This window comes from Etheostoma spectabile, chromosome 12, assembly GCF_008692095.1.
Source record: "Etheostoma spectabile isolate EspeVRDwgs_2016 chromosome 12, UIUC_Espe_1.0, whole genome shotgun sequence".
NCBI lineage: Eukaryota > Metazoa > Chordata > Actinopteri > Perciformes > Percidae > Etheostoma > Etheostoma spectabile.
The window spans coordinates 20,653,923-20,679,938 of record NC_045744.1 but is presented as its reverse complement, the minus strand read 5'-3'; the positions used below and the strand labels follow the sequence as shown (position 1 = coordinate 20,679,938).

General features: G+C 40.4%; 1 protein-coding gene and 1 long non-coding RNA gene across 6 annotated transcripts in view; both read right to left on the bottom strand.

The window, feature by feature from the left end:
• The window catches only part of LOC116698781 (microtubule-associated protein 4), a 90,457-nt gene that overhangs the window by 40,160 nt on the left and 24,281 nt on the right, over positions 1-26,016 (bottom strand). For 4 of the 5 annotated variants that reach the window (XM_032530930.1, XM_032530932.1, XM_032530934.1 and 1 more), the window contains exons 3-5: positions 14,171-14,257; positions 13,361-13,432; positions 11,441-11,662 (exon numbers count right to left, since the gene is read on the bottom strand). In XM_032530930.1, the coding sequence (XP_032386821.1) occupies positions 11,441-11,662; positions 13,361-13,432; positions 14,171-14,257 (381 nt within the window). The remainder of the gene's footprint in view (positions 1-11,440; positions 11,663-13,360; positions 13,433-14,170; positions 14,258-26,016) is intronic. The other variant, XM_032530933.1, reaches the window with a different exon arrangement.
• On the bottom strand, positions 20,916-21,367 carry LOC116698782 (uncharacterized). The gene is made up of 2 exons (XR_004334298.1): positions 21,051-21,367; positions 20,916-21,020 (listed from the first exon to the last, which is right to left on the bottom strand). It is a non-coding gene; the product is annotated as an uncharacterized LOC116698782 (long non-coding RNA).

Here is a 26,016-nt window from a genome sequence, read left to right as displayed (position 1 = left end):
GTAATGTTAATAACCTTCCTTCTTCAACTCCCATGATGAGGTTTGTGTGACTGTGCTGTAGCAGCACCAGATCTCCGTCAAGTGCAGCACTGAGGGAGGGCTAGCTATATCGCAGCATATTCACCCTGGGACAACTTAGTGCTGACTGAATACACAAAGTACACAGGCTGGGTGATGCTGTCCTCTGCAGCAGAGACAGGCTTTCAACAAACACAAAGACACACAGACTTAAAGCTATGAGATGAATGCTAAAGAGTACCTGTCATTTCTGCTTATTGAGACATATGCCATGGTGGCATGGCGGTGGCGCAATGGATATGACACATGCCTTTGATGTGGGAGATCTGGGTTTGATTCCCATCAACCCATGTGTCCCTAAGCAAAAAACTTAACCCCTAGTTACTCCAGAGGCATGCTCTGATATACATAGCAATTGTCAGTCGCTTTGGATAAAAGCGTCAGCTAAATGACATGTAATGTTATGTTACGAGATCCTCCTTGTGGCCCATTTGGAACATTTCGTCAAGTGTACAATGCCTCTCATATGCCTGAACTATCCTGTATTATAAATTAGAGATGTTCCGATTCCGATACCAGTATCGGAAATGCCTCCGATACTGCCGAAAATGCTGGCATCGGTATCGCCGAGTACTGGAGTACAGGCACCGATCCGATACCACATAAACTATTAAAAATAGGAATCTATTACTGGTTAGCTCCGTTAGCTCGGACACAGTTCTTCTTCGCCACTCTTAAAATAGTTGCGCTGCTGTTTTAGAGGGGCGAAGAAGAATTGATCGCCTAACGCCTCCTTAAAACAAGCTAGCATTAGCGCATCATGTCGGCAGTTTGGCAGTACTTTACCGTGGACGTTCCCCCCGGTAAGACGGCAACATGCAACATAGAAAAAGAAGCAATTTCAAGGGGTGGCACGAGTGTTGCAAATTTCAACAGCAGCAACTTAATTAAACATTTGAAGACGCGTCACGCTAAAGAGCACAACGAATTACGAAAGCTACGGTGGAAAAAGGACGAACTGCAGCAGCAACTCGGGAAAAACTGCCTTCAAGTGACGGGGATAAATTACCAAAAGACAGCCAAAAAGCAACAACGAAAAACAACAAAGTTTGGAGTTATTGTACTGGATTACCAACCGCTGTTGTCGAAAATTTGGGATTTCGCTGCTTAATGGAGCATTTGAAGCCAAGGTACGGTTTGCCAGGTTGTAAATATATCTCCGAAACTGCGCTACCCAAAATTATACGAGACAGTTAGGGAAAACATTTCGTGTATGCTTGGGCTTACCACGGACATTGGCGCTCCGACGTGTGCCCCATGTCTTTGCTAAGTTTAATGTCCCACTGGGTGGACAACATATAGAGTCAACATTTACCCTCGAAGTGCGGAGCTGCACCCACCGAGTTCCGATGGTCACATACTGGCACTTTCATTGCCGAATCATTGAGGGGGTTCTAGTAAAGTGGAAAATCCCAAGTCCAACGTTCATGTTTAACATTTTTATACTGTTCTATTTAAAAATATATGGCTTCCATTGCTGTATTTAATTCATGTTTAAAAAGTGTTAAACCTGAGCCAGGCCTTACCACAATGATAATATTATGACAGTCATTTTTTTTTTTTTTTTTTTTTTTTTTTTTTTTAAAACACACTGGTATGGGTACTCGGTATCGGCCGATACCCACAGCACAAGTATCGGAATCGGTATCGGGAAGTAAAAAATGGTATCGGAACATCTCTAATATAAATAGTCTTACACCAACCCACCTGGTGTGAAGAATAACATAATTATTTTCCAAGTGATGCCATCTGGCAGACACTGGAGGGCATGTCATGTAACAAACAGCTCAGTAACATAATGGCAATGATGCAATGCATTCATATTTCATTCGCAGCTTTCACTAGGTGGATAATGATGGTGATAAAATGGCAATGCCTTAACTGTCGCTGACCCATATCAACCAAAACAAAGGCTGTGGGATTTGATATATACATTGCACATTTACGACATCCACATATCCCTCACACACAGCTGCATCTAGGGGTGTAGGCCATGCCCATTTCTATTTATGAAACATTTTATGACAACATTACAGTATGTATACAAAACCCACTTTGGCAATCTAGTGTCTCGTTTATCTGGTCTCCTCTAAGAGAGATAACATTTGGGTGAAAACAGTCTATGGAAACTAAAAAAAAACTGACCTCCCCAAAAGGACCTAATAGACCAATAGACACGTTACATCATGCAAAATCAACATATGGGGATGACACATATGTTTGAATATTTGATTATAATATTTCAGGTGCAAAACATTCTATAAAAGACACCAACTTTGGAGTTAACATCCAGTATGTCCTCCAGTCTTGTCATACCAAATCTGATGTTGCTATTTTATTGTTATTTTTTTATTTAACAACAACTTTCTGTGGTTACGTGCTGACATCTAGTGCTCTAGAGTGTAATTTCAAGACATTGTGTACTAAAAGGCAGCACAACGCTATGGAATTGTTCCCAAACAATCACCAAGCATCGGACCACCTTCGTTCCAAGTTAACCGAGGGGCCTGACGCCGGTATACTAGCTGGTAAGCCAAGGTCATTTTCTAATGCCAGCACATTTCACCTACTGAGACAGGTTGAAGACAACCTTAACAGTTAGGATGCAGTTTTTACCAAAAGATAGAAGAACATAATATGATGATTTTAGCTATGCTGAACAACTCAAATTACACAGGATGCGCTCATTTAGTATTAATACAACATTAGACACAGCCAGAAATGCCTTGTCTTTTAAAACAGCCTTGTCCTGACTTGTACCTGATTCAAACTAAACAACTATTCAACACACAATCACAGTAATACCACAGTGGGATCATTGGTGTCCAACATTCCCAACAAAGTTCTATATGAGAATAAAATATGCAAACTGGAAAAAGAGAAACTTGTCTTACCTGTAGTTTAAGGTCCCAATTGGAGGGATTATGAAACAGAAAAAAGGGAATGGGGGGAGAGAGAATAAAAAGATAATGTTCAGCCAGTTCAGAATCATCTTCATCTTATTTAAGACACTGATCCAACATCGACTCAAACAATGCCTCAGCGTTAGAACTTCTGATACAAAAAGTACATAATGAACTTACATTTACGTACTTGTTACAGTAAGTTAGTTTTGGAAACTACAGGACGATTTAGAGACTGAAGGACATTTTACATTTGCTATTATGTCAGAATGAAGGCCTACGGTGTCAGAATCCGGAAGCTAGAGCTACAGCCAGATTTAATTAATCAATCAAGATCAGATTTCACAAACAGTGTCGAGTATTTGGTCAGGTTTTAGTAGTGAGAAAAAGGCCGAGGTGAAGCATAGAGAGAATCACACTGGAAAATAAAGCTTCATTCAGCAGACTGTGGGCTGTCGCCAGAGACAGTTCTCAGGGTTGAAAGCCAGCATTATCAGGAGGAAGAAGCATTAGACTGAGGTCATGTCAGGGTTTACCCCGGTGTACAAAAGGGTCGGGCAGGCCAAGAGACAGCGGCTTGCTGCTTACTACATGGTTGTTACACTCATGGGCGTCTGCTGTTATGTCTGTTAACAACTGGGGGAAACCCTGATATTTAAAAATGATTTTTCATTTTTAATAAAATATCGAACACACAGATTGTAATCTGGACTAGGTTTTGGACACGGACATTTTTAAACCTAGGAACTGCTCTGGATCTTTGCGGGATTGATTCAAAAAATTAATTAATCTCATTTTAACATACTGTAACTCCAGACTTATAGGTAACCTTGGAACATACACAGTGGCCACTACGTTAGGTACACCTACACCCACATTCTGCAGATTAGCCTGGTCATAGTTAGCACTGGTATTAGTCATGGACTGCATTATATTCAGACGTGTTCCTAATATTCTGCCCGCCTCACATACAGTACATGAGTGATTGGAGGGGACATTTAGCAACACACGTCGATATAATGTAGTTCAGTAGAACACCACTTTCAACTATGAGCGCAATAATAATTGACATTTTCTGACAATGTCACCAAAGATTGATCGTCATAAATGTAAGTCAGAGCTCTTGTATTGACTGGCAAAATATTGTACAGGTGTAGCTAATAAAGTGGCCACTGAGTGTAAAAGTTTGACAAAAATATCTTGAGTCAAAGCCCCTTTATTAGATGTCAATCAGAGCTTTGAGACACATGTAGTGGCCTTGATCGTTGTCTAGGGTTTACTAAACTGGAGGGGTTCAGTTGTTGGCACGAGACTTAAGCATGGAACCGGGTCACTGACAGCCAGGTGGTTGTGTACTGGAGATATCTATGAAGGGGATATTGAGCTAAGAGATATTTTTGTCAAACTAACTTGTGTTTACGGGGGTTCAAATATTGTTGCATAAACTTAAGAATTCACATGACAACTGACTGGAATGTTAAAAAAAAACTTTAGTGTTGAAATATTAGCATTCTCTAATTTGTTTTTTTAGCCGGTCGCTTGTGTCAGATTTTCTGCTTGAATCTGAATGTCCTACAATCTCTAACAATTAGCATTTCTGCTTCTACAGAAAAATCCTCTTTGAGACTTGTGAACTGTGTCACACACATTATAAACAGTTGCAATAGAAACACAAAACATAGACACAATAAACCCAAGGGGCATCAAGAAAATTGGATAATTGCAGGTTGTGCCTTACCAACCTGAAACATGTTTTACATAATTGGTAAACCAATTCACTTTTTTAAGTCACAGCCATGTCTACTTTTAACTCTACTACTACACTCATTTTACTCTATGTTGTTGATTTAATTGTAACAGCTAAAAACTGTTTGATTCATAAATTAAAAGGGCCTTAGCAAACACTTTGTTTTCCCGGGAAAAAGGCCCTGTGTGTTTTTCTATCAAAAGGAGTGGGGGGGTTTACACAGGCACTGCAATCAGATCAAACAGTAGCAGGAGAAGCAAAGTTAAAAGGCATCAGAAGCGCGTCGTAAAAAATTTTATGTCTGAAAACAATAAAAGACAAGCGGGGGAAAAAAAATTTATCTTTGATAAAAACTTTTTACCCTTGCATTTTTTAAATTTGGCCCACCGGGTCCAATACTTTTGTGTCCCTTAATCCAAAAGGGGGAAGCCCCAATTTATCTGGACACAAATTTTTTCTTGGAAATTTTTGAATAAAAACCCTTTTTCTTTGGATTTCTAATTTGCCAAAGGCCGTTTTTGGTGGAATCTTTTTTTGATGTGAATTTTATCAAAAAGCAAATAAATTTAATTGCTCTAATTTTGTGGGGGCCCTGGTTATTAAAATAATAGAAAAGCAAGCACCACGGCCGGGTGCTCAACCAAGACAAAGAGCCTTTCTGGAAGACAAATAGAGCTTTTCCCGTTTATCCTACCAAATCTTTTTTTAAATTGTCTCATTTTTATTCATTTTTCCCTTCTGTAGTTCCCCAAACCTTCCAGTGGGGGGACTTGGCGACGAGGACCCCGGGGCTCTGAGTGTGCAGGGAAGAGTAGGGGCGGGGGGGGGTGTGGATGGGGGGGGTGGCTTTTTTCTGGCTATGGCCGTCACCCCTTTTGGGGGATGTCTGATGATGAGGGGAGGGCTTCATTTTTACAGGGAAAGTGGGAACTAAGGGGGGGTGGCGCTGCTTGTACTACCACCGGGCGGTGAGTCGTACTGGGGTGGCGTGGAGGAACAGTGTGGCCGAGGGGCAAAGCTTGGCATCGACGTTGAGGGACGATCCAACAGCAGTCATTGGAGGGGGGGGGCCAGGGCAGAAACATGTTGGGTTGGTGGACAAAGGGGGAAGTAAGGGAAGGTTGAGTGCTTTTGGAAGGGTTGAAAACTGAAGAGGTTTGTGAAGCAAGGATGCCTTTCTGTAAGGTGGTTTTTGTCAGGGACCGGGGAAAAGGGGGGGGGGTGTTGTGATGGATGGGGACTGTGAGCGGATGGACCTGGGGATCTGGAGGACTGAATCCCGGAAAAAGAAGGTCGGGAGACTGGGCTCGAATCCCCCTGTCAACATCTAGACTCCCTAAAATCTTACCTAAAACCCGTTTGGGAACCTAGCAGCTTTGCTGTTAGGTTTTGGTTTTGCTGGCGAAACTTTTCCTTCTCGGTTTTTTGCCCCTCTTTTAGCACAAGGAAATCGTCATAACATCGGGCCCAACGGGAGATGAACTTGCAAGGCTAGATAAACCGTTAATGAAATTTGTGGGTATTTGTTAGGGGGGAGGGGAATTTCGGGTGGGGTAAGGGGGTGGAGTTTTGGTTTGGGGGGAAGGACCAGAGTTTTCAGTTGGCCCAGGTAGGGTGATTTTAGCCAGTGTGGAGAGATGGGCTGCTGACCCCCCCTCTTTTTGGAAGTCTTGCCCCGACTCTTTTTTTTTTCCCGCCTTTTTATTACCCCCTCTCCTCTTTTCTCCCACTCCCGCCCTCCCGCCCTCATCCTCATCCAGTCCGCCCTTATGCTTGTCTGATTGGCCAATGTTATTCTCCTGGCTATCCAAGAAGTTGTAGACCTGGTCATGGCCCTTCCTCTTCTTCTTTCGCCGTCTCTGCTGCTGCTGCTTGGCAGCCTCGCCCCCCGGCCCCACTCTCTCAGGGCTGAGGGGTTCGGAGGCGGAGGAAGTGAGACTGCTGTCATCCACTGAGCTGCTGGGAGAGAGGATGGGAGCTGCCGAGGGAGGGGGGAGGGTTTTATAAAAGGAGGAACCAATCACATACTGTGTCAGATAAACGATGAGCCAAAATGCCATCAGATTGTGGTTACCATAGGTGGTTAATAACTACTTCATGTCTAAATTGTTTACTGTTTCATGGCAGTAAATAGGTGCAACAACTGGTCTCATCAACATTAAGGTCCATAGGAGCTGAAGTGATTTCATGAAGGAGGGAGTTTGTGGAATTACCAATTACTGAAGGTAGATTATTGTTTATTTTGTAGGGATAGGCTACCACAGAAGTAGCTGTCCCTTCTTAAACAGTCAGACAATCTCATGGATACCATTCTTTATGCTGTTGTGTGTAATTTGATGGTGTGTAAAATAGGTAAGATTCTATTTACAGGTCTTGTGAGTGCTACTGAAAATTTGAAAGAAGTTGGATAAAGCATTTTGTGTCTCCAGTATGAGCAAAAAATATTAAAAAGACAAGTCAGTGTCTGTGTCAGTTGGGGGTGGAAATCACCAGACGCCTCCCGATACGATATCATCACGATACTTATGCCACAATATGATATTATTGTGATTTAAAACATATTGCAATATTTTGCGATATATTGCATTTTATAACCTTTTTTCCAACTTCTATTTTTTCCCAATTTCAAAAGATCTGTTTCATCTTAAGTGATACATTTCTCTGTTTGTTCATATCATTTCAGGTTTATTGCTGCAAAATGGGATTGTAAAGCAGACAAACTGACCACGACATATATTATAAAAGATCAACATTTGGCGCCTCTTTATCGATACAGTATTGCCACTGAAAATATCGCGATACTATGCTGTATCGATTGTTTCCCCCACCCCTGTGTCAGTGTCAGTGTCGGTGCCCTGGGTGTTTCCAGCCATAGTAACCACAGTCTGCTTTGAGGCTCCTTTTAGCACAACCTCTTGAACATTTTCATAACATATGATGTATGTGATGGTGCCTGCTTTTATAAATACCTGTCATTTACTCACCTGTTACACACGTCCTATGTTTCAGTAAAGGCTACATAATCAATTTATATTCTTCTTCTTATTAGTCACATATTTACAGGTGCCGTTTACAGCAGTATAATGATTTAGCACCGAGCATCAGGTGAGAAGAATTTGCTTGGATATATCTGAATGGTTATCTCTGCCAGGGTGAAAGTGGTTGGAATGAATTTACGTTTAATTTTAAACAATATTTTTATTCAAATGTACCAAATTGTTATGGTCGCTTAGTAGGACCAAAGCTCACTTTGAATACAGTACAATGAGAGGGAATAAAAGTCAGAAGATCCATTGGCTGGTCATATCATATTGCGTACATTTTCAATTCAGTAAATTCTAAATGGAGTCTGGAATGGGATGTGTTTTAAGATACAATTTTCAGTCAAACAATGGACATATTGTCGGATTCTGTCTTTGTGGAAAAATATGTTTGATTCACCTCTTTTAAACAATCATCATCATCATCTCATCATCATCTCCATCATCATTACCCAGGGGGCAGAGCTGGTCGTTTGAGCAGGCACGCACAACAGAGAAAAACAAACACACTGGGAGGAACAGAGCTCTGAAGCGATGTAATGAGGTAAATGAATCAAGCACGTTACAAACAGGGTCAAGCATGCATGATTAAATATAAATGCATGCATGTCTGAAGAATCCTGGCAATAAATGGATCATTGTCCTACATGCAGAAACACTAAAATGATCCAAAATGACCCAATAAACATATGGAATGTGTTACAGAACTACAACACAATGGCAAACTGTACACATGCAAGCTTTAACAAACAAAGAAAGAAATTCAGCTTCCACTGAAATGATCCCTTCATTTGTCTGTTCCCACTATCTTGTTTTGGGGATGAAGTTGGGTATGGTTTTTCCTCTGAAGCAATATTTCTCAATTATTTCTGACAAGCACTTCATCAGCTCAGCGAGAATGAGAGAGAGAAGGAAATAAAACAGACAGACAGAGGGACATCCTCTATAAATAAAACTCTGACCTTAACAGCCCTCTCAGTCTTCCTGTTTTTATAATCTCTGTTGTCATCACTCCCATCTCCTCAATATGTCTTGAATCGCTGGGTATTAATGTGAATTCAGAAAAAAAAGGTGCTTTCCCTTCTACATCTGGCACCTTTCCCTGTATTTCTAAATTAATTGATTGAATTGAAGTTGCTATTTTCTCCCTTTTATAGCTGCGCTATAAACAACTCGAGGAAGAGACAAGGCCGGGGCATTATCATCTATATTTAATGTTATAAGGTATTTTGATGAGAGTACATCTTAATCTCAAATCTGGCAAACTGCCAAGAGAAACATTAACGTTGGAGCGCTGGCTGCCTTAAACACACTGCTTATGCAAAAGTGCTGTGTGTGAGAGTTAATCTGAAATGTTAGGCAAATGGGTTTTGTCTCAGTGAATTCCACTGGCACCTGCAAAGACAGAGCAGCAGGTGTGTATAGGATTTTAGATTTCAAGCCCAGAAATACAGTTTGAGATGAAGTGACACAGATAGCGTAGAAGGCTGGTTGATAAATGTGTCAGTGTCCTGTTCTGCATCAGTAATATCAAAGGTTGAGTTTTCTTTCTGAAGCTTATACATCTTTTTGTTGATTGTTTTAATCCAAATGATGTAACAGGGTCATCACATTTACAGAATTTCGCCAGGTATTTTGTAAAGGAGGGGTTAGCTAAGCACAGGATTTAAAAAAAAAAAGCAGGACCATCACTGGTGGTATGTTATCTTTATGGTCAAAGCAATACAACAACTCTTTTTTATTCTAAAGATTGGAATGTGGGGCAGCCATTACATCAGCAATTAATGGCTGCTATTGGGTAACAATCTCTCCTCAATTCCTCCCTGGGTCCCTAGAAAACCCATTTCCTGTAATGATAGGATAGTAACTGTTACATCAACAACAACCAGTCCGTACAGGCTATCTTTAGTACACCAGCAGAACAGAAGGGACAAGAGATACAAAATAAAGCCCTGAATAAGAGCTTGCTAAATGTTTAATACGTTTTGCAGATGCTGAGTCATTTTAAAAGTTCAGAGGAGGGTCCTGCGGTTCAAGTCTTTATTTCTTCCCCATTTCTCTCACCTGAAGATTTCCTGCTGAGAGAACTAACAGTCTGACTGAGTGCACAATTATGTTCAGGTGATGAAAGACTGCATGCATGTCTCTATTACATAATCCGAAATGTTGCTTTCAAGCAGTTACACAGGAAGACTGCAAAAGGTGTGTGGGCTGCAGGGTTAAATCCTCCTGTGAAGTTAATGTTCAGCTGTTACTCACTCAAGCGTCTATTGATTATTATGAACATTAATAATTCATGTAACAGGAAGCAGTATGTCTTCTTAGGTTTCTTTTTTTACTATCAGGCTGCAGTAACTACTGAAGCCATTAAACTATGGCTTATCCTGTGTTTATTGTTGTCACTGCGTAAGTCCCATCTGTCTTTTGATCCAGTTTGTCCGTAGATAAAGACAATGGCAAAGTGCACAGAGCGTAAAGCCATGAGGCGACTGGTGACGTCAAAGCAGAGCCAAAAGTGTCCCACCGACTAGAAAAGGCTGCCCTCTGCTGCTGAAAGCACATTACTCTTCTCCTGTCACCACTCGGCTCTGCTGTCCTGCTACAGGAACCCGTGGCAACTTTATATAATAAATAACTAAAGACATGACGAGACACGAGCTTGGGTTCACAAGACGAGACAAGATTTTAACACTATTTTAAAGTTAAACTTGAATTAAGAAATCTGACTGGTCTTTACTCAGAGAACCAAGGTTACAATGTAACCAAGCATTACATTGCAGCAGTAAACAAGGAAGTGGGCTGCTCTAGTATTGATTTATGACCATTTTAAGACGAACGGAGAACATTTCTCTTTGTTTAATATCCTTAAAAGTAAAGACAGGTTGTGCTTTCTGCTTCTGACTCATTTAAAAAAAAACACAGAAAAAGAGCGATCGGCGCGAGTCAGGGCCACACTGAACTGCATGCGGCAGTCCGTGTGTGTGTGTGTGTGTGTGTCAGGGGTGAGAGAGAGAGAGAGAGAAGAGAGAGAGAGAGAGAGAGAGAGAGAGAGGAGAGAGAGAGAGGAGAGAGAGAGGAGAGAGAGAGAGAGAGAGAGAGAGAGAGACCAGACCCTCTAACGTTCTAACAGCAGCTTTATACAATTGTAACTCTGCTGCCACTCTGCAAAAATGAGCTCAGAGTCAACTCTGGCGAAGGGACAGGGGATCTTCTATGCTAATTTAGAGGTCCAAGCCAGCTGTATTATAAAGTCCAACCAGGTCAGAGTTCATCTATTGGCGGCTGCTCTGCACTTGTGACCGATATCGCGAGACAGTTTTTACCTCGACGAGAAGTCCTGTCACATTTCCGCGAGATCTTGTCACACCTCTAATAGTTAGCATAACGTTTGAGATTTCATTAAAACAAATTCAAGATGATCAGGATTTAGATTCCTCAATTTCAGCCAACTTCAACCGTTCAAATCCAACCAGCCCTCCCTAACACATACATGAAAACACCCGCTCAGTATTTAAGTAATTGCAAACTTAATGAGCAAAATTTTTGTCTAAAAACGTTTATGAACCTTAAAACCACATTACATGTACCGTATGTTCCTCCTCTCTCCTCATTCCCCTGACTCCACGCTCCCCTGATACAGTAACACATGCAACCGGCCTTCTGTCTGATACCTGCAGAGTGATCCATAGAGTGAATTCCTGGACCACCAGAAGAAAACAGATTGCTTCCACTGGTGTTACTGGTGGTTTTGTTTTCCACACCAAATAGGCCCGAACTCTTCTGGGTGTCCATAGCTGAACCCATCCCAGTCTGGCCGACGGTGGTGCTCATACTGGTCTGGAACGGTGGCAGGCTGGACCCCATGGTGCCTCCCATCCCAGTCTGAGAAAAGCCTGATGGAGAGACAGAGACACATTACCAACAGACAACTGGCTTGATGAAAATGGAAAATGGTACGTATTGCTGCTTTATACACCAGATACATTCGGCTTGCTGTTGTTGCTTTAAAATGTATTCTGAGGAAGCTGTAATAATAGGATGGGGGGAATCAATGCAGACTAGTATCACAATATTTTCCGTGGCAATACTGTATCAACACACGGACAACAAAAATCACATTTTTATTGGATAAATTAGACATTACAATTTAACGTTTTGGTAATAGAATAATAAAAGTAATCTTGTAGCCCACTAAATGAGAGATGTCACACAAAGACACAAAGTTGTTGACAAATTGTTCCTTCGGGGACATAATTTGAAGTGGGAAAAAGGGTAACAAATTGCAATATATTGCAGAATATTGCAATATGTTTAAAATTGCAATGATATCACATAGTGACAAGTATTAGTATAAGTATTGTACAGTGAAGTATTGTGATAATATTGAATTGTGGGGCCTCTGGCCATTCCCACCCCTAGTAATAGCATTATATCCAGCCTGAAGCAGGTAAAGTTTTGTATTATAATTTGCAAAACTGTACTAGACAACACTAATAACTTATTGTTACTACTAATACGCATAAGCATTAGCTACCAACTTTAAAGCTACTAAATGTAGAATTTGAAAAGTACACCCAGTGGTCATATCAAAGACCACCGGCCAGCTGCACTCATTTTGATGATGAACATTTGACACCCACTGCATGTGTGATTTGTGCAGTTTAAGGCACAAAAACAACCAAGTTTAATGTTGATCTCTTCATAAACTCATTATGGTTTGTTTTCTGCCCCCTTCCTGCACGTAGATCTGATTGATGGCGTTGCTCAGATGTCTATAGAACTGGAAAATGTCTTGGAAATGTATATGTGCATATGTTTATGTTTGGTAAAAATAAAATGAGTTATTTGTGTGTGAAACTTAAAAAAATCCCTGCGGCTGTGTAAAAGCATGAAGATGATAAACAGACAGGGATGTGTTATTCACCAAACCCTGTGGTCCAGATGAATGATTCAAAGGAATTTGTAATTAAAAAGAAAAACGGTTAAAGTTCCGAAATGTTTTTGATTTCGTGATATTGGGAAAACCTTGTTTGTACCAGCCCTACAAGCAGACAACAAAGAACACAAAAGGAGAGCGTGCTTGGTATGAGTAGGTGTTTGGACATAACTGAGAGACCAATAAAGGACTGATGAAGAGAATATATAGTATATACTGTATATTTATATCTCAGACTAGTGGAGTGTCATAATTCCAACAGTGCTGAACAACTAAAGAGCAGCAGCTTGCATCAAAGGTTAATGTTTAATTCTTTACCCTCCTGGTCGATTTTTGCACAGAATATCTCATTTTATTATAAAACATTTTAGCCGCTAGATCATGTTTTCACAACAACTTTAACACGACAATAACACATCTACAGCTATAGCGTAGAAAATAAAACCAATTCATGAAGCCATATTTAGGCTCCATATTTAGGCTCAATTTTCTAAAATGAAATTACACATTTTAACCAATTTCAGCCAAATTAGTTCATAGCTTATCACACATTGAGTATCACCAGTTACAAACAGAGAGGAGCAGTAATATGAACTCCTTCTTAGTCTGTAGTGAGAGGTACAAATGACACAGGAGGTGAAAAAGTAAAGTGGACCTAGAAATGAGTCAGGCGTGCTTTTGTCCTTTGTCTTGTTCCACTGATCTGTCCTCCCACCCATCATAGGACCTGAAAAGAGAGAAAGAAAGAGAGAGAGAGAGAGAAATGGAAGAATGAACATGGAAGGCAAAATGAGAGAATCAGAAAAGGGGCCAGAGAGCCAGACGGAGAGAGTCAAAATGAGTGGGAGGACGTGAATGACCAGGAGAGATGCGGAGCAGAAAGAAATGAACCAGCGGGACAGAACATAAAAACAAATGGTAATGTTAGACTGGTGGAAATATTCAAATGTGTGCATTGAGTATGTAAAGGTAAATGGAATAAAAACGCCTTAATAGTTGTTGTTGTTGCCATTTTAGACTTGCCACAGTAGGAAAAGCAGAGGTATAAGTAACAAAAGTTATTTTGTGGTCTACTAGCATGGCTTACTGGGACACCTGAATAGAACATCACGTGACCACGTGTAGAATGACCACATGTGACCACATGTAGAATGTGAATGTCCTTATGATGTGTACCCAAATGTAAGGGGAGATCACTTTGCTTGTCTCACAAGGCTATGATAAATTATTTGCCTTTTTAACATGTTAAGCTTTTCCTTGTGAAAATACATTTAACACATGGAAAGCTGTGCCCAGAAGTGTCATAACTGGTGAGTGTTGTTTTCGGACTGACTTGGAGGGGGAACTACAGCTCCCATGGCCCTCTGCAACAACAACAAAAACTGCTCAAACTTCTGTGCAAATGTCCTCCATTCTAAAGTGGGAAAGCTGTGTGATGAATAACTAGCGCGCCCTCCACCCTCACCGGACAGGTAGTCGGAGCTGAAAGCAGAATGTCCTGGTGGGTCTTGGCGTCCCCCTGACGACATCATGGAGGACATCATCCCTGGACCTAGAGGAGACAAAAAAGCATTATCAGAATCATCGAAAACTGCACCTGAATCTGTCACTCTGCTCTTCACACAATCACACGGATCTTGCTTCCCAAAACCAGCCTCTCCAGCCTGTTCGTGTGTGTGTGTGTGATATTACTGTGTGTGTGTGTGTGTGTGTGTGTGTGGGTGTGTGTTGCGTACATATTTTGACAGTGAGGCAAGCAGACACAACACGTCACTGAAGGAACTATCACCATGGTTACGCAAGGAAAGGACTACGCTTGCTGTCAGAGGATGTGTCTTAAATGATCAATGCATATGTGCCACCAGCTGAGGTCAACACACACACACACACACACAGACACAGACAGACACAGACACACACAGACACACACACACACACAGACACACACAGACACAGACACACACAGACACACACAGACACACACACACAGACACAGACACACACAGACACACACACACACACACACACAACACACACACAGACACAGACACAGACACACACAGACACACAGACACACAGACAGACACACACACACAGACACACAGACAGACACACACACAGACACACAGACACAGACACACAGACACACACACACACTCGATTGGGTTTATGCAACAAACAAGCAGCAGAAAACACCCAATCAGGAAATTAAAAATATCTAAAAATAAATGATGGAGGTTGAGTTGTTTTGTGATTGGCAGCATTGAAGGGTTTGGAGGCGGAGAGGAGGATCTCTGGGAGAAAGGAAGAGACAGTTTTAGGTTGTAGGGGGGTTTGTGGGTGAAGCTGCACACACACATACAGCATATACACTATTGATAAATGCTATATATGAAATACTGTATATGTTTGATATTACTGCTAGGTAAGGAAGGTAGAGGAAGCAGGAGGAGTGGAGTTAAGTGCTGTTGTATAATAAAATAAATCAACGGGGATCCACTGACTAAAGTAAAGATGTGCACTGCTGGCACCATTACATCCAATTAAGCAAAGATATATATATATATAAAACCTTTTATTATTATAACAATAAAAGTATGTTATTAACTAAATAATAACATTTTACTGTGTCAGGGGTCATTACATGATCAAATGTAGCTACACGTAAGCACTATTACATTAAAATTTCAAAAGCTATGACAAAACAAGATGAATATTTATGTAAAATTATGAAATTAAATGAACCCGTCATTAAAAACCTTTTTTAATAATAAAAAAAAAAAAACACTTTGGTTTTGGATTTTACGAGATTGTGCTAGTGATGGTTTTAGTGTGTACACCCCCATACTGCGGAGGAAGCATTGACATCCTTAGATCAGCCCATAAAGGGGAACTACGCCCAATCTTAAAATGCAAACATGTTATTTCTATGGTCTCTGACAATGCTAATATTGACTATAAAATCATAGCTGTCAGATAAGTGTAGTGGAGTGGGTACAATATTTAGTATAAACTATCTCAAATTGTACCTAAGTACAGTATTTGAGTTACGACCATTAACCTCAACATCCGCTATTTCCTGTTGGAATACTTATAAATAAATACTATCTTAATCTATTTAATTCATTGTAATAAAGTACAGTGGGATTAAATATAAGTGATCATTTTCTTTCCTATTCATTAGCCTGCTGGTGCTATATAGCAAAAATGATCTGTCCGTGGTCCTGGAATAGCAGGGGGAAGCTTGATAAGGGAAAGGCCTACAACATAAACTCTGAGGGACATACTGTATCAGGTATGACACACTCCTACTGAGACACACACACACACACACACAACATGATTGTTCATTGTGGAGCTGAAAGATGTCACTGTTCAAAGGACATGAAGTGGTCTACACAAAAGCTGAAAACCTGTTTTTTTACTAAATTCAGAGGGAGTAAGGATACACATTTTGGCGCTGGGCCAATATCAGTGAAATGGTTATAAATGGTTAATGGTAATAACTACCAAGCTTAGGCACACTGGAATGAGTGCAAAGGTGTTTCCTAATGACTTGCTGAATTTACATCCACCTGAAACTAAACACACACACAAACACACACACACACACACACACACACAACAAAGAACTGTTAGACAAAACTGAAAAGCTGGAGACACAGCCAAGAGTTAACATCTGAGTATTTGGTCTCGACAAAGACATGGAAAAAGGAAAAACAACTGAAGTGGAGTCCTTCTTCAATGAGGTATTTAAAGATAAAAATCTGCCTTATAAACCCAAAGTGGAAATTGCGCACCGAGTGGGGCCTGTCACAAAACACGGTTTGAGACGGATGATCGTCCGGATGCAGAGATATCTGGCCAAAGAGGCTATTTTACAAATACCAAAGCAAGAAAAGGTCCTCCATTTCAAGGTCAAAATCTTTCCAGAATAAAACGTCAGAAGTGTCAAAGAGAAGAGTGCAGTTCAAGGATCCGAGAACTGAGAGTTGAGAACTGGCCTGACATCCAGTATATGGACATAAACTTGAGGACATAAAATATGGAAAACTACTTTTTCCATGTAATTCCATGCTTATTCCATAGCCATGTTACGTTAATTAATTTATTATTTGACGAAAAATCCGACTTTATGTTAATTCAGGAACTCACGAAAAAAAATATTAAATTAAATACAGTGGGAAACTAAACATCCAGTTATGTTGTTTTCACAAAGGACTGTAGATTATTGCCTAAGTTGTTAGCATTATAAGTGTCAGATGAGATATTTTGCAATGAATTCAGAGTAGGAACTTACACATATTTTATGTATTAATTAGGTTGGGAGTTAGAAACAGAAATATATGAAGGAAATGGAATTCAAGAAGAGTTCAGCTCACTTAGCATGGCAACCTTGACAACTAGAGTGGCAACACAAATTTTTCTGTTTGAAACTATTTGTATGAATGTATATCTGTGGTTTAATTTAGTCATTTTCTGTAAGTTTTGTTGCTCCAATAAGGAATCTAAAAGTATGAATCCAAAGAAAGATATTGATTTTTTGTATGATACATAAACTCCCAAAGAAAGGTCTTAAAATTGCCCATATAAATATATGCAGTCTCAGGAATAAATTGAGTGATTTAACAGATATAGTGTAAGACAAATTGGCAATGTTTGAAACTCATTTAGACTCTACATTTGATGATGCAACTTTGATGGATACAGCAAGCCACGGCGTTCCATTCACACGTAATAGGAACAGCGTGGCTTGGGAGTGGACTCTTCAAGCAGCAAAGCAAGTGCATTCTGGGATTTGGTATTTTTCAGCCACATGAGCCAAAAACACATTTTCTGGCTTTGAACTTTCTCCCAAATACTATCGAAACAACAAAACACTCAGTATGGTTTTAAAAAATCTCTTAAGAAATATAACCTTTAAAGAAACTTCAATATCTAATACCAATTTTGAGAGCGTCATTACCACATTACCACACTTAACAATACAATACACACAACTTAATGAATATTAGAAGCTTCTACTGCCCTCTACATTGCATTTCACACACACCACCCGGTTCCTCCATGATAGTTATAATTTTCAGTAAATACAAGAAAATGAATAATGCCACACGGTGAAGCAGCACTCATAGTACCTTGTAGTGTCATTTGTGTGACAGAGCCCATCCAATGATGGCATTACATTTAATTTAGAGGAAATAATGGCATTATTGGTCCAAACAATTTTATTTACATATTTTACCAAAATTGAGCCCATTTAGCCCTAGTTTTTGTGAAATAATACATTTCAGAGACACTGTCTACAAAAGACTAGCACTATGTTAGCTTCATGTAGTACAAGCCGTCAATAGACAAACATAGGGCTGCAGCAGGACATCCCCAGGAAAAACCAAAACACACACAAAACACCAGACACCACAAGGGCACAACACACACACACACACACACACAACACACAGGGACACACTGTATGTGTGTGCAGCCACAGTCAGAACCCAGACAGTCCTCTGAGGACAGCAGCAGGTATCGAGCCCTTCAAGCACCTTCTTTTTTGTAAGTGTTATTTTTATGGCATTTTTACATCACTAGAATGGAAGTGAACCACCTCAGAAATAGCTCTTGCATAGTTATTGCATAGTGTAAAGAGTTTCAGTTTGATGGGCTGGCCACTGTGCATGACACGACTGGTTCTATTTTCAAGTAATTGCTTAGAACATATTACACTGCAGTGTTTGGTGAGATCCAAGGTTAGTTTAGGGCTGCACAATTAATCCCAATTTTATCGAAATTGCAGTATGTTCTAGTTTCATATCCAAATCCCGGGGACGGCGCAATATTTGTTAAAGGCAAAATATGTGTCAAACTATTCTGAAATAAGTATTGTGGTGCTGCAGAGACGTCCCAACCTACAAACCGAATCCTACAGACTAAAGAAAAATGTTTTTATTTGGTACAGTTCCTCCACTATAAATATTTGCAATTTATTTAATTTTAATATTTTTTAATGAAAATCAGCATAATGGTACAAAAATTAAAACAAAAAATTTAAAAAATATATTTTTCACATATCATGCAGCCCCAGTTAAGTAATCTTCAATTAGTATAGAAAGGAAAAAATAAATGAAAAGTATGGGCGACCATGGTGGTGTGCGTGGGTGTGTGTGTGTGTGGTTTTTCATAGTCTTCTTTTGTTTAAAATTGGCCTTTAAATTAATTTAAGGTTATGATTCATTTCAGCTTTACCCCACTCTAATTGCTCAGGGCATTTGGGGTTTATACATTACCTGTCTAGTTGTTTGCTGTCTGCGGGACCGCGCGCACACAAACACCACACAACACACACAAAAACACACACCACACACACACACACACACACACAACACACACCCCACACACACACACACACACACACACACACCACAAACAACACACACACACACACAAACCCCACACACCCCACACAGAGAGAAGGGGAAAACCTTTGAGGTTTTAGGATGTTAATGAGGCATCAAAGAAAAGTCCCCAACTGCTTTGCTGAGGAATATATTGTTGACCGAAAAAAGCGAATTTAAAAACACATCAATGTTGCGCTGGGGGGCATTTATCCTAAATTGTTGGAGTATCCCTTTAAGGGTGCTGACATGGCCTCTAACTCTTCCTTTTCTTGTCAGAGGTCAGAGTGCTGGGCTGGGTGCTGTGCAGAGCCTCTGAAGTGGTTTGGGGCTTGCTGAAGGGCTTTCTGCGATGATGTACCATATATTGGGGGGGTTCCAAGGCTGAACCCAGTTGCACTTCATCTCACAGCAAGAGGACAGCTTTCTTGAGGATGGTGGTCTGCCCTTAGGCAAACCTGCTGCCTCTCTATTTAAATAAACATCTCAGAGGCCAGTTACAGATGGGCAACAAGGTCAATATGAAATAGTTCTATTTACTTTAAATGTTGTGCTCAAAGTATTCTCTGTGCAGGATTTGATGATATGTTTTGCGACGATTTCTATTTTGATCCTCACCTCCATCCTTCTTACTGCTTTTCTGTCTGTTATTGCCATTTGTCACCAGGCAACAGTAACCTCATTACCCCATGGATGATGGAGACGTTTTGACCTTTACATGCAATTGCGGAGCAATCATTTGGCTAAACAGAGTAATAGGCCTGCTGAAAATGTAAGCCAGGTAACTGCTTTCCTCTCTGTTTTCCCATCCTGTACATATTCAAATATTTGTTTTTATATTTTGTATTCCTATTATTATTATTATTATTATTATTATTATTATCATTATTATTATTATTTCATGTGTATTGTATGTATGTTTATTGTATCCTAGTATTTCATTTATATTTATATTCTTTGCTGTGTGACTGATGTATGTTTGCTGCTGTAACACAATAATTTCCCATTTTTGGGGGATCAATAAATGTCTATCTCGTCAGATTAGATAGATAGATAGATAGATAGATAGATAGATATCTAATATTATTAAGTAATGTCTAGTTTGAACATATATTTATATACTCAAAGGAGCTGTAACAGACACGAGGAGACTAATCCATAGTCTTTGATCTTAAAATTGTGACTTAAAAGTTAAGGAAGCCGGTTCAGACAGTAATTCACATCTTCTTTTAGTTTCCCAAAAGCAGATTGTGGTTGTACTGTAGGTAGTTTTGTCTAAGGGCACACTTGGAAAACTAGGGTTAGGGTCAATCGTTCTCCATCCCAATCGTTCTCCATCACTATCTCTTGATGCTATCACATCCTCGCAGGCCTGTCCCTGCTCCTTGCTTCCAGTTTCATGCAGCCAATATTAGCGTGTGTATGTTGCAAATGCTAAAGCATATCTCTCCACGCCAAGGACAGGTGAGGTTAATGTCAAACTCCAGCAGCCCATCCTCAGTCCCAGCTGTCAGTATCTCTGGAGAGAGACAAGCACTTAGGGTGAGGGAGAGAGGGGAGGGGGGAGGGCTGAAAAGCAAGCGAGGGATGAGGAAGGCACCGGGTAGCAAAGAGATGAGATGTATTCTAAACATCCATCTATTATTGTCACATCAATTGGTTGAGGGCGGTGTTACTGCTGTAAATAAATACAATCAATGTGGAAATGACGGGATTTGTGGTGCTAAAAACAGATACATTTCTAATAAAACCCCAGTGTTTCCTAACCTGACGTGCCAGATGGTTTGTTAACCCTTGCTGGGTCGTGACCAGAGATGTATAGTAACAAAGTACAACTACTTCACTACTGCACTTAAGTACTAAAAGGCTGTATCTGTACTCTACTGGAGGATCCTTTTTTTCTCCTACTTCCACTTTTACCTCAGTACATATTTTCAATGAGTTTAATACTTTTACTCCAATACATTTTTTATGTGCTGCATCGTTACTCGTTACAATTATAAAAATGTTACGAATCACTCCAAACCCACGTTATCACTGCCAGAGCTGTAGATGGCTCTGTCACCAGGTTTGATGAAGCTGCCTCATCATTGAGCGAATCAAGAGATCAAGCTGTCCTATAAGCTGCTCCCATGCTGCTGCCCGCCTGCACTGAGAACATTTGAGCTTTGTTAGTTTGTTTCGAGATGGAAGAACCAGAAACACCACCTTCAACACCTTCAACTTTGATTGATCGTGGCGGTGAGGGTGAGGAGGAGACCACCCCTGGCCCTACTTAAAACACAATACTGGGAATTTTAAAATAAACTACTTGCAATACTTAAGTACAAAAAATCCTTAAGTACTTCCACTTAAGTGTGGTGCTTAAAGGGCACTTCAACTTCTACTCAAGTCACTTTTTTGATAGAGCACTTGTACTTTTACTCAAGTCTGGGTCTTTAGTCTGGTCGTGACACACACCTAAACCAAGTATAGCCCTAGCAGCCAGTAGCTCCTCACAGGACGCCGATTGGTCCGAACGAGACGCAAACGCATTACTGGAAAGACAAGATGGGTAAGGGATGAGGGGAGGGGGGAAGAGACAAAGCAGGGGGTGCAGGAGGAGGATAGAAGGTATACAGATACATTGGATTCATTACTGTTTAGACCCCTACCCTTTACTAGAAATGAAGTGAATGACACAGAACAAAATAATGACCTAGTAGAGACAATCAAGAGAGAGGTATGACTTCAGAGCACAAGCAAATGGGATGATGAAAACAGAACAGAGGGAGGCAGAGGAAAAAGGTAAATTATTCTCTCCTCTGGGCGCAGATTCTGCTGTGGTCCTGATAAACATTAACAGATGCGCTGTTATAATGGTGCAATCCCATGGCCATTGAATACATGATGCAAATCCTGCTTGCTGTGAATGACAGCCTGTGCAACAGGTAGTAAGTACCTCTGGGGGTACTGCTTTTCTTCCCGGCCATCCAACACAAGCCAGGCTTCCATCCCCATGTAGTGCACATTATAAACACAAAAAAGATAAATCAAATGCATGTGTGTTTCTTTGATCTTGTTTTCCATGGGGAACAGACTTTGCCACTGTGTTTCTACAGTTAAAACCAATATATTGTGCTGTTTATAGCAAAAAATATTCTGCTAGGACCCTCTCTCCTAGCATATTTAAAAAATGAAACAGGGAGCAACTTGCGTTTTTTTCTTGCCATTGTTCCTATCAGTATTATGACATTATACTCATCCATTGCCTTTGGTGAGTTAAATGGTAATATACAAATGACAGAAATGACATTCAAATTGCAAGATTAAAGCACAAGTTGTAACATACAGAATTGTCCTTTCATTTCTTAATCCCGAGATTTTAAATTATAACTGATACTACAGGTGATGAATTAAAAGCTAGAACCATTTACACTTAAACTCTACACAGCTCAGACACTCTGCCTGTGTCAGTTGTCCTGGGTGTCAGAAGGGATCAGTGTTGGCTGTAAAAGCTTCAGTTACATCCTATTCATCTGCTGAACTCAGCACACTGACACACACGTCTTAATTATTGGCAGTGACAGCCAAGGTGTGTGGTGTGTGGGTGTGTGTGTGTTTTGTGTGTGTGGTGTGTGGTGTGTGTGTGTGTGAGGTATTGATGCTCTTGCTGTACTGCAGTCACACCCACACCCACACAAACACCCACACACACACATGCAACACATCACACACACACTACACACACACACACACACACACACACACACACACAACACACACACAACACAACACACAAATGCAGACTCATGCACTCAGGAATGCAAAAAAACAATGCCTCAGACACATACATTCACTCTGCAGTAGTAGTAGAATGTGTGTGTCTCTCACACACCACACACACACACACACACACACACACACACACACACACACACACACACACACCACACACACACACACACACACACCACACACCACATTCTCTCTCTTCTCTCCGCCCTGCACCCCGTCCACACATACGTACAGTGAAAGTACACACACTGCAGGGATGTGTTCTCATGCCTCAGCAAACACAGCTCCTTCCCAGCTTGATAGAAACACTAGCAGACTGCAGTAGAACTTTACCTTTATTGTGCTGCTCAGTAAGCCCACATCTTTTCATGCTGGCTTAATTTAAACCTGGATGATCCTAAACCCAGGGTCAATAACATAAAAAATAAGATTAAAAAAAAATGCACCCTGAGTGCTACCCAGTACAAGTAGATTAAGTGAAAAGGCCATTTTTTTTCTGGTATATATCATGAATTCTGTCTGAATGGATTTGTAGGGAAACGTCTTCTTATGAAGATATTCATTTATATATTGAAGGGAAATTCAACCACTTTTTGACACATGTCAATGTCATGTAGATTTTAGAAAACATTATCTGACAATAGTTTTTTTCTTAAGGGATCTTCAAGCACAAATTCAAAAAAGTGATTGCAATACCTAGAATCTACTGTATCTTTAAAACCTCTTGAATCCCCTCGTTGCACTCTGTTTCTTTGCATGACAGTGAATGTTAAAAGTGATAAAAAACACATACTAAAATATTGGTTTCATTAGAAACAGCTGGCTTAAAACATTGTAGAAATGAAAAATAAAGCAGGTTGCTTCTTCACTGGAATCAAGTGAAAATGAATTTAGAAAACACTGAGAAAAAGCTCACGTGCATTGGAAACAAGGCAAAATATTCTTACTGCACTTGCAGAAAATTGTTTTTTTACTTTAAGGAATAAACTACAGACAAGAAGTACTTGATGAGGAGATTTGTTGGCTCCCTTTTTGTCCAACACGCACACGCACACGCACACGCACACGCACACACAAGATCGTAACACACACTCTTTGAAATCTCAGCGCCTACTCAGCCAAGTAAAGAGTCATTTATACAGCAACAACCTTATTATTATTTCAATACCTGTACTGAATGCAAACCTTTTAACTGTAAGCTACACACTCTTTTAACAAGCTGCATGTTTAAACCAGGGATTGTGGCAAAATGTTCATGCCTATCAAACCAGTAGATAACTTTTGCGTTCAGCACTGCAGTCACGGTCAGTTTTAGTTAGTATTAGTATCATTTATAGTGTATTTCCAGAATTGCCAGATTCAATAACCACTTTCAATACCTAAGGAGTAAATCTCATCAGTGTCAGTGAGCCAATAAGCATGCAGCATGCTTCTACCAAGAGCCTATAATGCCGGTGATTGGCTGTCTAAGAAGTAGAAGCAGGGGGGAAAAACTCCACGTTACGCACAAAGACAGGGCTCACATAGTAGGAGCTGAAAATTAAATAAAAGGAATTTTGCCTTTAGGCGTAATGTTGTTCAGGAACCAGTATCGAAGTCAAGGTATTGGTATCAATACCGGTCTTAAAACATTTTGAACAATGCCCAGTCCAACACGCCGCAACTTAGAATTCTACTAAACGACTTTAAACTAACAGAAAGAGAAACTGCTTGATTTTGGAGCTATACTGTAGATGCTGTGCACAAGGAAGAAAAAGGTGGCAGAACTAAAGCTTTGCCCTCACTGACACTGAGGACAGATGAGCATGTGGTTTGCCATTCAGCTCACATAGCAGGAGCCAGGTTTATTGCAGCCCTTCATCACGGGCCTCAAATGACTCCACAGCGTCCACATTATTAACACTAAAATATAAGGAAAGGCACAACACTTCCCACTACCAATTTCTATGGATCTTTTTGAGTGGTAGTGATTCTGACATGTACCCTTTCCATCAAACTACATATGCAAATATGTCAGTCTGGCAAGTAAAATGTTGTACTAATCAATACCATTTTCCACCTGCTTTCAGATCTAATTATTGTTCATTGTTACACATTATTGTTGTACTGTCATAGCCAACCGATTCAGTCCTGACCTTTCTGTCTTCTATCGTCTGCGTTTGGGAACTTTCCCTGTTGCCTCACACTCACCCCTGCATGACGCATACTACTTTCTACACTACATTCTATACTGCGTTTGCTACAGCCAATTAACTATCCATTATCAGGGTTATTCCTCCTAGCTTTGAAATGGTTCTCTAAGCTGAATGAGGCTACGAACAAATTCTACTGCAAAGATAAAACTGTATACTCATCCAAAATAAAAAACACACGGGTCTTGCAGCACCCATAATTCATTTCTCTCGCACCATTATTAGCTGAAACAGTTGTGACCTGCTGTCCACCTGATGGAAGACCACCTTCTTTTGAGCGCATTATATAAATTAAACAGGATTTAAAATTCCTCCATCTACAATTAGTATGGTACAAAATATATTAACAATACTAACTTTTCTTTCACCAACATTTGGAAGGAAACCGTCAGACAATTACATGAAATGGATGATGAAAATCCTCCACTCCAGAGTACTCCACATTGCACTCCCTTTACCACTGTTGTTCAAAGTCACAACCTGGTGTTTACATTATCCACAATGCAGTCTATATCGACAAGGTTTGTGTTGGCATTTTAAACTAACAATAGATTCATGAGGACTATGATTACCTGCTCCTCAGATCTCTGCAGGGTAAATCCAGATTGCTAGCTAGACTATCTGTCCAATCTCAGTTTTCTGTTGCACGACTGAAACTACTTTTGAACAGACACATGTTCCACTTAGCGCCGCCCAAGACGATTGGGATTGGTTTAAAGAAATGCCAATAAACCAGAGCACGTTTTTCTCCCATCCCGGATTGTTGTGTGGACTAGCCAGACCCTTCTCAGCAGAGCTGTGGACGAGGGTCTGACAATTCGAGACAACAATTTAATAGACCAAGCCTATCGCTGGACACCAGCCCGCTGTGGTTCAGGGGTTTGTGCTGGCTGAATTTGAGTTGCTACGGCCTCTAACTGAAGGAACGCAGCCGACACTAACTCAAC